Source organism: Haliotis rufescens, unplaced genomic scaffold (genome assembly GCF_023055435.1).
Source record: "Haliotis rufescens isolate VD_foot unplaced genomic scaffold, xgHalRufe1.0.p SCAF_31, whole genome shotgun sequence".
Lineage (NCBI taxonomy): Eukaryota > Metazoa > Mollusca > Gastropoda > Lepetellida > Haliotidae > Haliotis > Haliotis rufescens.
In genome coordinates, this window is record NW_025964013.1 from 2,373,733 (window position 1) to 2,388,658 (window position 14,926).

The 14,926-nt window shown below is 43.2% G+C and overlaps 1 protein-coding gene across 1 annotated transcript in view; it reads left to right on the forward strand.

Annotated features, from left to right (window-relative positions):
- LOC124136773 overlaps window positions 1-14,926 on the forward strand; it is a 67,260-nt gene that overhangs the window by 13,851 nt on the left and 38,483 nt on the right. Inside the window, exons 11-15 of the mRNA XM_048380528.1 lie at window positions 622-860; window positions 3,743-3,830; window positions 4,376-4,608; window positions 4,750-4,840; window positions 5,517-5,648. Of these exons, the coding sequence (XP_048236485.1) occupies window positions 622-860; window positions 3,743-3,830; window positions 4,376-4,608; window positions 4,750-4,840; window positions 5,517-5,648 (783 nt within the window). The remainder of the gene's footprint in view (window positions 1-621; window positions 861-3,742; window positions 3,831-4,375; window positions 4,609-4,749; window positions 4,841-5,516; window positions 5,649-14,926) is intronic.

Genomic DNA, 14,926 nt, shown 5'->3' on the forward strand with positions numbered 1-14,926 from the left:
CTTTGTTTAAACATATTTCTATTTCCGTAAGTAGATACTTGCCGCTCTAGTAATACACAACAATCAAAAATGAAAATACAGCGAATGAATTCTGAAATATTTAGCTTTAGTAGCAACATGCAATTATGAATTGTGACATTTTCAGAATGAAATATTTAATCATAATTTTGAATTTGTTCTACGATTACTGTCTGAATGAGACCATCTTTAACCAGACATCCAAGTTAACGTATTTTATTGGAACTAAAGCTGAGATGTGCTGACGCCGCTTTCTTGTTTAAAATGCAAATTGTCTGAAAGTGTCTTAAACATATGAGCAATATATAATCGTGTCGATTCTTATGAAAAATAAATTAATTGAATGAAATTACAGAAACAGTTTTGTAATAAATACATATTTTTGCTGAAATACTTTCATGGTAAAAAGATACAAAGTTGCTGACATACAACAAATAATTTCTTGTTGACAATAACAAACTGCTATAATAAAGTACATACTTTCCTGTTAATTATAAAAAAGTGCTGAGTGAGATTCCTGTTAAATATATACTTATAATTGTCTGGTTGCACTTCACATATTACAACGACGAAGCATATTAATTGTTGCTCACTATATGACAGATAAAAACCAAGTCAAAGAGTTCACCGTCGTGGGCAAGTACTGCTTCAAGGAAGACGAGGAAGCTCCACACCTCCATGTCCTCAGACCCCCATGCGACACGGAAACGCTGACTGTGACGTTGGAATACGACGACGGCACCGCCATGGACGGCAGCGACTACTTATCAAACGTCACAAGTCTACAGTTCGCTGAAAGGGACAGACAGGCAACACTGCAAATACCAATATTAAAAGATAAGGTACATGTAACTAACTTGAACGCTCTGTTCATTTACATAACAATGCATGTTTGGGGGAATCGCGTGGGCCGGCAATTGGCTGAGTTGCGTACCTTAGTTAGGCTAGCACCCGCTTCCCGACACCCTGGACGTTTGGGTAGCCTGGTGGTTAGAGTGGTCGCTCGTCACGCCGAGGCCCCGGGTCCATCCATGGTACGACCAAGAATATGTAGAGTGCGTCATGGAAAATGATCACTACAAAATTCTTTATTTTATGCCCGTACAGGCCTTTATAATAGACCCATCCAGGCCGACAAACCTGATCTTGTTCTTTTTTAATAAATCCAATGAAATCATATTTATCATTGTATTCTCTGTCCCTCTTGACACTAATGTGTTTTGACAAGATTCAGGAAAAACATGGCAAATATGCGGATCACGCTTACGAAATGTCACGCTTGCCTCCCAAGTATCAAGTTGTCCGACTCCCCATTATTCTCGGTGCTTCAGGTTTGTTTCTCCCAATTTGGGGGGAAAAAAGAAGTCATCTGAAAATTCTGGAAAAACGTTAATTATGCTTCAGACCGTTGTTAAAAAAGAAACTGCCCGCCACAAGAATTACAATTTTGCGACGTGTTATGTTCTGTTAAAAAAATCAGGCCAACGTGCGTGCGTGCGTGCGACTGCTTGTACTAGTCCTGACTAATGCCGATATTATAGTGCTGGTCCACTTAGTTGCATAAAGATCACTTAGGGCGATTCTAGAGTAACATTGATGTGTACGGAAGAGGAAGCCAGCATAGTTCTTTGAGGATGGGAGTGATGTCGTTGGACTTTGGAGAAAGAGAGACAAGACGAGCAACGTTATTTCGGATACGTGGTAATCGGTGGAGGAGAATTTTAGTGGAGTGGGCGAGAAGGTTATAACAATCGATCCGGGAAATATTGGTAGACTGAGTTACGTTGCTTCTTTCGGGAGACAGGTTCTGATCTTGATGATGTTCTTCAGCTGTAGGTGGCTGATCTGCTTCTCCAGGTTGATGTCAGAGTCAGTGATGACATGATAACCCTTAGCTTGGACATAATAACTCCTAGCTTGGACATGTTAACTCTCAGCTTGGACATAATAACTCTTAGCTTGGACATGATAACTCTCAGCTTGGACATGATAACTCTCAGCTTGGACATGATAACTCTTAGCTTGGACATGATAACGCTTTGTTTGGAAAGTATATCTCTTAGGTCTGGACATGATAACTCTCAGCTTGGACATGATAACTCATAGCTTGGACATGATAACTCTCAGCTTGATCATGATAACTCTAAGCTTGGACATGATAACTCTCAGCTTGGACATGAAACCTCTTAGGTTGGACATGATATCTCTCAGCTTGGACACGATAACTCTTAGCTTGGACATGATAACTCTCAGCTTGGACATGATAACTCTTAGCTTGGACATGATAACTCTCAGCTTGGACATGATAACTCTTAGCTTGGACATGAAACCTCTTAGCTTGGACATGACAACTCTCAGCTTGGACATGATAACTCTCAGCTTGGACATGATAACTCTTACCTTTGACATGATAACCCATAGGTCTGGACATGATAACTCCTAGCTTGGACATGATAACTCTCAGCTTGGACATGATAACTCTGAGGTCAGGACATGATAACTCCTAGCTTGGACATGATAACTCTTAGCTTAGACATGATAACTCCTAGCTTGGACATGAAAACTCTCAGCTTGGACATGAAAACTCCTAGCTTAGACATAATGACTCCTAGCTTGGACATGATAAATCTTAGCTTGGACATGATAGATCTAAGCTTGGATATGATAACACTTTGCTTGGACATGATAACGGTTTGCTTAGACATAATAACTCCTAGCTTGGACATAATAACTCTTAGCGTGGACATGATAACCAAAAGGTCTGGACATAATAACTCTTAGCTTGGACATGATAACTCTCAGCTTGGACATGATAACTCTCAGCTTGGACATGATAACTCTCAGCTTGGACATGATAACTCTCAGCTTAGACATAACTCTCAGCTTGGACATGATAACGCTTTGCTTGGGCATGAAAACTCCTAGCTTGGGCATGAAAACTCCTAGCTTGGGCATGAAAACTCTTAACTTGGACATGATAACTCTTAGCTTGGACATGATAACTCTCAGCTTGGACATGATAACTCTCAGCTTGGACATGATAACTCTCAGCTTGGTCAAGATAACGCTTTGCTTGGGCATGAAAACTCCTAGCTTGGGCATGAAAACTCCTAGCTTGGGCATGAAAACTCTTAGCTTGGACATGATAACTCTTAGCTTGGACATGATAACTCTCAGCTTGGACATGATAACTCTCAGCTTGGACATGATAACGCTTTGCTTGGGCATGAAAACTCCTAGCTTGGGCATGAAAACTCCTAGCTTGGGCATGAAAACTCTTAGCTTGGACATGATAACCCTTAGCTTGGACATGGAAACTCTTAGCTTGGTTATGATGACGCTTTGCTTGGACATTATACCTCTTAGGTCTTGACATGATAACTCCTAGCTTAGACATGATAACTCCTTGCTTGGACATAATAACTCTTACCTTGGACATGATAACGCTTTGCTTGGACATTATACCTCTTAGGTCTTGACATGATAACTCCTAGCTTAGACATGATAACTCCTAGCTTGGACATGATAACTCCTAGCTTGGACATGATAACCCTTAGTTTGGGCATGATAAATCTTAGCTTTGACATGATAAATCTAAGCTTGGATATGATAACGCTTTGCTTGGACATTATAACTCTTTGGTATGACCCTAGGGCACATATGATTTTAATGAACCCCGATATGTTTGCCCTTGTAGGTAATAAACGACTGTTTCACCTTTTAGATCATGGAATCACGGGAAAACTTCTCTATCACACTTTATACGGAAGGATATAACAACGAAACCATACAAATCTGCATTATTGATGATGGTGAGTTTTTACACATGAGTGGGTGGCGAAGAACACTGATTCAACAGCCAAGGTTATACGTGGTACCTGTGACTACTACATGCTGCTGAGGACAAGCAAACATCCAACAATGTCAGTCCTTATCCACTAATAGCATTTAAGCGCTATGCTTATGATCCAGTTCTCAATGCTTTAATAATGGTACAAATTAGAACCAAATAAAACTGATACAAAATGGAAACATAGTAAACATTTTTTCTTGTTCGGAGAGGACTATATTTGTAGGTCCAATATCTAAAGACAAGTGAAATACAGTTTCTACTTAGTCCTCGGAACTAGTCATGAACAAATCTGAGGCTGTTAATTAAAGTGTTAATAATTTAGACTTTTTATGTTAAGTACTACACAATAGCATGACTGTATTTTGCAAGATCACTCATTTCAAAACCATCACAGGTATATTTATTTGAGACAGCTCGTAACGGCATCATCCATTGCCGCAAGGTACATAGTGTATTAACGTATTCAACTTGTTTTTACAGATTGACATGTGTTGTGTTTTGCAGATGATTATCTCGTGTTCACCATAAATGAAAAAACATGTGAACCGGAGAATCGGGGAGTTGTCCGTCTTCACGTCCACCGATCCCAGTTTGACAGAGGACCTTTGAATGTGACGGTGCAATATGAAGACGTCAGTGCCAAATCTGGAAGCGATTATCTGACAACTATTCGTATTCTCGAGTTCCATGAAATGGATGAATATGTCATCCTGGAAATTCCGATTGTTGACGATCTGGTACGTGCAAGTGTGGATGTATGATTGCGTTCCACCATTATTTGTAAACTATTGTCGTTTAATGTATCATTGGAAGAGAACATGACATTGAAATGATATGCTGTAAAGTTCTTTTCATATAAAGAGTGTTTATATTTTCAGGGGACTGAGTCCAGAGAAACGTTCTTGGTCACACTGTCTGCTGAGAATTATGCCAACACAACCATTGAAGCCTGCATAGAAGATGATGATGGTAAGGTGCTATAAGCAGTAAAATGGTAGAAAGGTATGTGTGTATAATTGTTAACCACTGGGGTAGGGACACTACGCTTATCTCAATAACTGAGAGAAACAAAAAAAGCAGCTCGATAATAACAAAACACCCATAAGTATTTTAAAATTCCAACGGTGTTACCAGGTGCTCTGCAAATGGGTATGCATGTGCATTGTATAACATCATGTCTCATATATCTTCATAAAACATATTATGATGCCTATATCTACATCATCGGTGTCCAACTACACAAGATTATCCATGACAACGAAACTAAAGAAACAATTGTATTACGGTCGGTCATATTTGAAGAGGGGGTGCATTCAGCTGTTGTAAAGTGCAGATTGTGAGTCATGTTGAAGCACAGTCGGGCAGGTCGTCTAAAGCGCCGTAATTCGCCGAGGCAGAGTTGCGTTCCTTATTGTGCATGCATTAGACATTATTACTCTTTACTTGGACATTATAACTCTTTGCTTGGACATCATAACTGCATGCATGGCTAGTAGATTTCACCCAAATGGTAAACGTCGTAGTCCACCACTTCGGGTTTGTTCCAACATCAGGATCAAGTTGACATGGCGTGATATCACCGGCATCTGTTCAAAGCGCCCCTCAACCAAAGCCACTCACTCAATCACTATTATATGTCTTGTAGCTCCTGTTCATTTTGACTGCAACCGATATGGAGTGAACTGTGCTTCCGGAACAACTTGCCCACCCAATGGCAAGACGTGTGATTGTTCGGGTGTGCCCGGAAGGACAGGCCCTGACTGCAGCATCATAGCAGGTGAGAGGGACGCAGAGCTGTTCCCAGTTGGGAAGCGGCATTTCGTAGCATCATGGCTTTCTGATCTGTTTATAGGATCTAAAACTATCACATTATTGACTGACAGTCCACGTGTGCATCTACCATCAGCGTCTGATGACACGCTTAATCAAAGCGCTCATGGTGTCCACATTTACAGACAGGGACATGTTTACGTCATCTATTACGTCAGACGTGGATAAGTTTACGTCTCTTTTTACGATAGCCATGGATACGTTTACGTCGCTTTTTACGACAAAGATGGATACGTTTACATAGCTTATTACGACAGACATGGATACGTTTATGTCGCTTATTACGACAACATAGAAACGCTTACGTCCCTTATTAAGTCAGACACCGACACGTTTACGCCACCAATTACGACAGAAAGAGATACGTTTACGTCACCTTTTACGACAGACGTGGATATATTTACGTCGCTTTTTACGACAGACATGGACACGTTTACGTCACCGTTTACAACAGACGTACTTATGTTTACGTTTCTATTTACGACAGACGTGCTTATGTTTACGTCTCTTATTACGACAGACGTGGTTATGTTTACGACTCTTATTACGATAACATGGACATGTTTACGCCCCTTATTACGACAGACATGGACACATGTACACCGCCTATTACGACAGACATAGATAAGTTTACGACAAAGATGGATACGTTTACGTCATTTGTTCAAACAGACACATACATGAAGCTGCATGTGGAAAATCTGACATAGCGTTTCAAACAAGAAAGCTATGTTATGGGATGAACAATTTTGTTAAAGGACAGGAAAAAATTGTAACAGGTTCTTGGTGTATTTTCTCCAGAATTACACAATATGTTAAAATCAAACCCTGTAACAAGAAAGTATGAAGCGATGCCAATCGCCTGGTGTTAAATGAAATATGTTACAGGATGGACATTTGTAAAAAACTAAGATAAGTATACTGTAATCTCCCTGATAATCCATGCTCCGAAATACATTCTCTCTCAAGGATTTCACCTCGTCAAGGCGCGTGTCCAAATAAGTACTCTGACTGAATTACAAATACATGCATGTCTATACATTTGCTAAAAGACACAACTATTACCTTAGTTCCTGACCATATACTCCTTGTCATCAGTTTTAAAGTGTTCTCTTTAAATCAAGTTTACAAGCTTATAATTTTGAATACAGTGATCTGATATCAATAAAAAACAGAACCTAGACATTTGACAACCAATTCTGTGAAACATTAAAGATAGGTGAACAGACTTTAACAATAAATGCATTGATGATGAGTGGTCTTACAAACAACATTTACGTGTAGCTTCAAACATTTTAGCGTGAGAGGCGACTAATCGGATCGGGTGGTCAGGCTTGCTGACTTGGTTAATGATGCATGTCATCGATCCAAATTGCGTGGATCTATGCTCATGATATTAATCACTGGATTGTCTGGTCCAGACTCGATTATTAACATACCGCCGTCATATAGTTCGAATATTGCTGAGCGCGGCGTTAAACAACAAACAAACCAACAACCAACATTTTAGAGAAGTTCTTCACTGATTGTGTCCACAGTCCACTGCATATCGCCCTATTTGTTGATCAATTTCAAATTGTAACGACCCAGCATGGTTTAAGTATAATTGTCCAACACCCATCAACAATTTGTTTTGGTCAGTAGAAACGGTTAGCATATATGTTACCAACTTTGCGCATGCATTCAACATAAACATCTTCAAAGCCTTCATTCGCCACATATCCTGGATCACATATCCTCCACCATCTTTCCCTTATCTTTCTGTTTGCCCACTCTACCATCTGTCTCTTCTCTTTCTGTTTGCCCACTCCACCATCTGTCTCTTCTCTTTCTGTTTGCCCACTCCACCATCTTTCCCTTATCTTTCTGTTTGCCCACTCCACCATCTGTCTCTTCTCTTTCTGTTTGCCCACTCCACCATCTTTCCCTTATCTTTCTGTTTGCCCACTCCACCATCTGTCTCTTCTCCTGTTTGCCCACTCCACCATCTGTCTCTTCTCTTTCTGTTCGCCCACTCCACCATCTGTCTCTTCTCTTTCTGTTTGCCCACTCCACCATCTGTCTCTTCTCTTTCTGTTTGGCCACTCCACCATCTGTCTCTTCTCTTTCTGTTCGCACACTCCACCATCTGTCTTTTCTCTTTCTGTTCGCACACTCCACCATCTGTCTTTTCTTTCGGTTTGCCCACTCCACCATCTGTCTCTTCTCTTTCTGTTTGCCCACTCCACCATCTGTCTCTTATCTTTCTGTTTGCCCACTCCACCATCTTTCCCTTATATTTCTGTTCGCACACTCCACCATCTGTCTCTTCTCTTTCTGTTTGCCCACTCCAACATCTGTCTCTTCTCTTTCTGTTTGCCCACTCCACCATCTGTCTCTTATCTTTCTGTTTGCCCACTCCACCATCTGTCTCTTATCTTTCTGTTTGCCCACTCCACCATCTGTCTCTTCTCTTTCTGTTTGCCCACTCCACCTTCTGTCTCTTATCTTTCTGTTTGCCCACTCCAGCATCCTTCCCTTCTGTTTTTGTTTGCACACTCCACCATCTGTCTCTTCTCTCTCTGTTTGCCCACTCCAACATCTGTCTCTTCTGTTTGCCCACTCCACCATCTGTCTCTTCTGTTTCTGTTTGCCCACTCCACCATCTGTCTCTTCTCTTTCTGTTTGCCCACTCCACCATCTGTCTCTTATCTTTCTGTTTGCCCACTCCAACATCTGTCTCTTCTGTTTGCCCACTCCACCATCTGTCTCTTCTGTTTGCCCACTCCAGCATCTGTCTCTTCTCTTTCTGTTTGCCCACTCCAGCATCTGTCTCTTCTCTTTCTGTTTGCCCACTCCACCATCTTTCCCTTATCTTTCTGTTTGCCCACTCCACCATCTGTCTCTTCTCCTGTTTGCCCACTCCACCATCTGTCTCTTCTCTTTCTGTTCGCCCACTCCACCATCTGTCTCTTCTCTTTCTGTTTGCCCACTCCACCATCTGTCTCTTCTCTTTCTGTTTGGCCACTCCACCATCTGTCTCTTCTCTTTCTGTTCGCACACTCCACCATCTGTCTTTTCTCTTTCTGTTCGCACACTCCACCATCTGTCTTTTCTTTCGGTTTGCCCACTCCACCATCTGTCTCTTCTCTTTCTGTTTGCCCACTCCACCATCTGTCTCTTATCTTTCTGTTTGCCCACTCCACCATCTTTCCCTTATATTTCTGTTCGCACACTCCACCATCTGTCTCTTCTCTTTCTGTTTGCCCACTCCAACATCTGTCTCTTCTCTTTCTGTTTGCCCACTCCACCATCTGTCTCTTATCTTTCTGTTTGCCCACTCCACCATCTGTCTCTTATCTTTCTGTTTGCCCACTCCACCATCTGTCTCTTCTCTTTCTGTTTGCCCACTCCACCTTCTGTCTCTTATCTTTCTGTTTGCCCACTCCAGCATCCTTCCCTTCTGTTTTTGTTTGCACACTCCACCATCTGTCTCTTCTCTCTCTGTTTGCCCACTCCAACATCTGTCTCTTCTGTTTGCCCACTCCACCATCTGTCTCTTCTGTTTCTGTTTGCCCACTCCACCATCTGTCTCTTCTCTTTCTGTTTGCCCACTCCACCATCTGTCTCTTATCTTTCTGTTTGCCCACTCCAACATCTGTCTCTTCTGTTTGCCCACTCCACCATCTGTCTCTTCTGTTTGCCCACTCCAGCATCTGTCTCTTCTCTTTCTGTTTGCCCACTCCAGCATCTGTCTCTTCTCTTTCTGTTTGCCCACTCCACCATCTGTCTCTTCTCTTTCTGTTTGCACACTCCACCATCTGTCTCTTCTCTTTCTGTTTGCCGACTCCACCATCTGTCTCTTCTCTTTCTAGATAATACCATATTATATATATTAAAATATTGCTTCTGTGTTTTCGTTTCATATAAGTGCCATTTTGAAATAATAATGTCTTTTCTTTAACAAAAACAGTTTTTGGTAAATTTATATTAAAAAATCAATAATTAGTTATTTACAGTAACGAGTATGATCCTGTATCTAATGTTTGACAGATTGTCATCAATGTAAATGTTATTTTACCACAGGTGCCAACGAGAAATTCACATTTCGGAGGACAAATGTCTATTCCCATAAAAAGAAAATGCCTTTCCTGTAACAATAACTTACTGTTTCAGCATTATCACCCCAATAATCATATCTTCATACAAACAATTATTTATTGCATGTCTAATAGATAATATCGTATCATACAGTCAAATATTGCTTCTGTGTAATCGTGGCATGTAAGTGACATTTTGAAATAATAATGTCTTTTCTGTAACAAAATATGTCCGTCCAGTAACGTTTTTTGTCAGATTAATAGAAAAATCAATTATTTTTAGATTTATACTTACAGTTACAAGTATGATCCTTCATCTAATGTTTAACACTTTTTCATCCATGTAAATGTTATTTTAGCACAAGTGTCAACTAGAAATTCACATTTCAGAGGACAAATGTCTGTCCCCATAACAAGACATTGTCTTGCCTGTAACCAAATCTTTAATTTTCAGCATAGATGACTTCCAATGATCATATTGTGTGTGTGTGTCTAGGTTAATAGCTTGTAATACTGTATACAGTCAAACGTCATTTCTGTGTAATAGTTCATTATAAGTGCCTTATTGAATGATAATGTCTTTTACAGTAACAACATTTGTCCTTCCTGTAATAATTATAAGAAAGGTCTTCATAATATGTTTTCAAATTCTTTCTTTTAATTGACACATTAGCTAAAATTATATCTGCGTACGTCCGGTTTTCAAAGGTTTTATGTTCATTTATTGCTATGTAACGGCAGACGTAAATAACCTTTTTAGAGCCAGATGTCTTCTCTGTAGCAAAACCTGTCTTTACCATAACGAAAATGAGAGTTATGGGAAGGACAGTTACAGGAAAGACAAATACTTTGCAATTTGTAATTTCTTATGCAGTGAATGCACCCTAGACCAAAAGTTATTGGCCTCTTGTATTTACCAATTGATATATGTTTAACATACAAAAACATAATAAATATTTTAGAATGTATATGTGATTAATGTGTTATGGGATAAGACATGGTAAGGATATTCTCACACACGTTTTACCTTAAAGCTGCCCTTCTGTCCTCTTCTCTTCTCATGCTGTGCAACACCACATAGCAACTTTCTCTGCAGGAAATATCCTCTGGGCATAACAGGAAGAGTATTTCATGATGCCAAGGGAGGTATCAACATTTATATTTTTGAAGAATTTGTTACTGGAAAGACAAATTATTGAGGACCATGCCCTTCGACATTTTTTACCAAAGAACATTTTGACCCACGACTATTTTATATGGTGGATTTCTATTTTTAGCCATCCAAACAATAGCTGTAAGGATTTTTTAACACTACATGGGAAATTCTTAAAATTGTTCTTACTGGGACAAAGAAATTTGCTGGTTTTTGCATATATATCATATTTTTTTTAACAGTAAGTTTCTTCAGATACGCAAGACTACGATATACCATATTACATGCTTTCTATGAGTGGCTTTTCCCTTTCCAAGATTGTTTTGGTCAAGGACATAAATGTTGTCATTTCTTATAATCTATACGTTTACATAGGCTGTTACGACGGACATAGATACGCTTTCGTCGCCTTTTACGTCGCTTATTTCGACAGACATGGATGCGCGTACGTCGCTTATTATGACACACGTAGATACGCTAACGTCGCTTACTACGACAGACATAGATACGTTTACATCGGCTATAACGACAGACATGGACACGTTTACCTCTCTTTCTAAAACAGACATGGACACTTTAACTGTTTTACTTTTCTTAAGATAGACACAGATACGTTTACGTCGCTTATTATGACAGATAGAGATACGTTAACATCGCTCTTTGACACACGGGATACGTTTACGCCTCTTGACAGATAGAGATACGTTTACGTCGCTTATTATGACAGACGTAGATACGCTAACATCGCTTACTACGACAGGCATAGATACGTTTACATCGACTATTACGACAGACATGGACACATTTACCTGGATTTCTAAAACAGACACTTTTACTTTTCTTACGATAGACACAGATACGTTTACGTCGCTTATTATGACAGATAGAGATACGTTTACGTCGTTTATTTCGACAGACAGGATACGTTTACGTCGCTTATTTCGACAGACCTAGATACGTTAACTTCGCTTATTTCGACAGACACAAAGAGACACGTTTACGTCGATTATTAGGACAGATATAGATACGTTTACGTCACTTATAGCGACAGAAATAGACACGTTTACGTCCCTTATTGTGACAGACATTTGTCTTCGTCGTGAATACGTGTATCGTCGCTTACGACATATATGGATACGTTTTGGTCGCAATTTACGACAGACATGGATCATTGATACGCTTACGTCGCTTGTTACGGTAAATTGATGACATGCGACAGAATACAGCACAGCCGTCGTCAGAATGTGTTTATTTTCCTATTTGTATCATTTAGAAAGTTCTAACAAAATTAAAGCGTGCACACCTGTAGGCTCAGTTGGATGTCCCTTAACCTATCTTTCAATCAAGTATAAAAGAGGTGTGAAATAGGTAGAACCACACCTAGCCAGGCGTACACAGATGGACGAGAGATACGACTAATAACAAAGTAGTGTTTATCAGAAGACTCCGACATGCGTTAAGATTAGCATCACGCGAGAGTGTGAAGAAACAAGATGTGACGTTGTAAGATACAAAGCGCTTTTTTGTTGAACATGATCGCTGACATAAACAACCTATAGAGAAGTGTTTGAGGATTGCACAGGTCACACCGACCTGCATGACCTCGCCTTGAAGTAAAGTTACCTGATATAGTCGTTTTCAACTTAAATATCGTTCTTTTAACATGTGTAAGATTGACATGGAGACCATGCAGCGCGCCTTCCTGTTCTTAGTTCTTCGTTATCAGAAACGCAGGGAGCGTGTACAAATTAGGTCAGGAGACATAAAGTGTGTTTGTGAAGATACCTCCTCTCTTCCCCTGCATCCCGTCACCTACTCTCTTCCCCTGCATCCCGTCACCTACTCTCTTCCCCTGCACCCCGACACCTTCTCTCTTCCCCTGCACCCCGACACCTACTCCCTACCCCTGCACCCCGACACCTACTCTCGTCCCCTGCACCCCGACACGTACTCTCTTCCCCTGCACCCCGACACCTACTCCCTACCCCTGCACCTCGACACCGTCTCTTTTCCCCTGCACCCCGACACCTACCCCCTACCTCTGCACCCCGACACCTACTCCCTACCTCTGCACCCCGACACCTACTCTCTTCCCCTGCATCCCGTCATCTCCTCTCTTCCCCTGCTTCCCGTCACCTACTCTCTTCCCCTGCACCCCGACACCTTCTCTCTTCCCCTGCACCCCGACACCTACTCTCTTCCCCTGCACCCCGACACCTTCTCTCTTCCCCTGCACCCCGACACCTACTCTCGTCCCCTGCACCCCGACACCTACTCTCGTCCCCTGCACCCCGACACCTACTCTCTTCCCCTGCATCCCGACACCTACTCTCTTCCCCTACACCTACTCTCTTCCCCTGCACCCCGACACCTACTCTCTTCCCCTGCACCCCGTCACCTACTCTCTTCCCCTGCACCCCTACACCTACTCTCTTCCCCTGCACCCCGACACCTTCTCTCTTCCCCTGCACCTCGATACCTACTCTCTTCCTCTGCACCCCGAGACCTCCTCTCTTCCCCTGCACCCCGAGACCTCCTCTCTTCCCCTGCACCCCGACACCTTCTCTCTTCCCCTGCACCCCGTCACCTACTCTCGTCCCCTGCACCCCGACACCTTCTCTCTTCCCCTGCACCTCGATACCTACTCTCTTCCCCTGCACCCCGACACCTTCTCTCTTCCCCTGCACCTCGATACCTACTCTCTTCCCCTGCACCCCGACACCTTCTCTCTTCCCCTGCACCTCGATACCTACTCTCTTCCCCTGCACCCCGACACCTTCTCTCTTCCCCTGCATCCCGACACCTTCTCTCTTCCCCTGCACCCCGTCACCTACTCTCTTCCCCTGCACCCCGTCACCTTCTCTCTTCCCCTGCACCCCGTCACCTACTCTCTTCCCCTGCATCCCGACACCTTCTCTCTTCCCCTGCATCCCGTCACCAACTCTCTTCCCCTGCATCCCGACACCTTCTCTCTTCCCCTGCACCTCGATACCTACTCTCTTCCCCTGCACCCCGACACCTTCTCTCTTCCCCTGCACCTCGATACCTACTCTCTTCCCCTGCACCCCGACACCTCCTCTCTTCCCCTGCAACTCGATACCTACTCTCTTCCCCTGCACCCCGAGACCTCCTCTCTTCCCCTGCACCCCGACACCTCCTCTCTTCCCCTGCAACTCGATACCTACTCTCTTCCCCTGCAACTCGATACCTACTCTCTTCCCCTGCACCTCGACACCTACTCTCTTCCCCTGCAACTCGACACCTCCTCTCGTCCCCTGCACCCCGTCACCTACTCTCTTCCCCTGCACCTCGACATCTACTCCCTACCCCTGCACCCCGTCACCTACTCTCTTCCCCTGCACCTCGTCACCTACTCTCTTCCCCTGCACCCCGTTACCTACTCTCTTCCCCTGCACCCCGAGACCTCCTCTCTTCCCCTGCACCCCGACACCTCCTCTCTTCCCCTGCAACTCGATACCTACTCTCTTCCCCTGCAACTCGATACCTACTCTCTTCCCCTGCACCCCGACACCTACTCCCTTCCCCTGCAACTCGACACCTCCTCTCTTCCCCTGCACCCCGTCACCTACTCTCGTCCCCTGCACCCCTTCACCTACTCTCTTCCCCTGCACCTCGTCACCTACTCTCTTCCCCTGCACCTCGACACCTACTCTCTTCCACTGCACCCCGACACCTCCTCTCTTCCCCTGCACCCCGTCACCTACTCTCGTCCCCTGCACCCCGACACCTCCTCTCTTCCCCTGCACCCGACACCTCCTCTCTTCCCCTGCACCCCGACACCTACTCTCTTCCCCTGCACCCCGACACCTTCTCTCTTCCCCTGCATCCCGACACCTCCTCTCTTCCCCTGCATCCCTACACATACTCTCTTCCCCTGCACCCCGACACCTACTCTCTTCCCCTGCACCCCGACACCTACTCTCTTCCCCTGCACCTCGACACCTACTCTCTTCCCCTGCACCCCGACTCGTT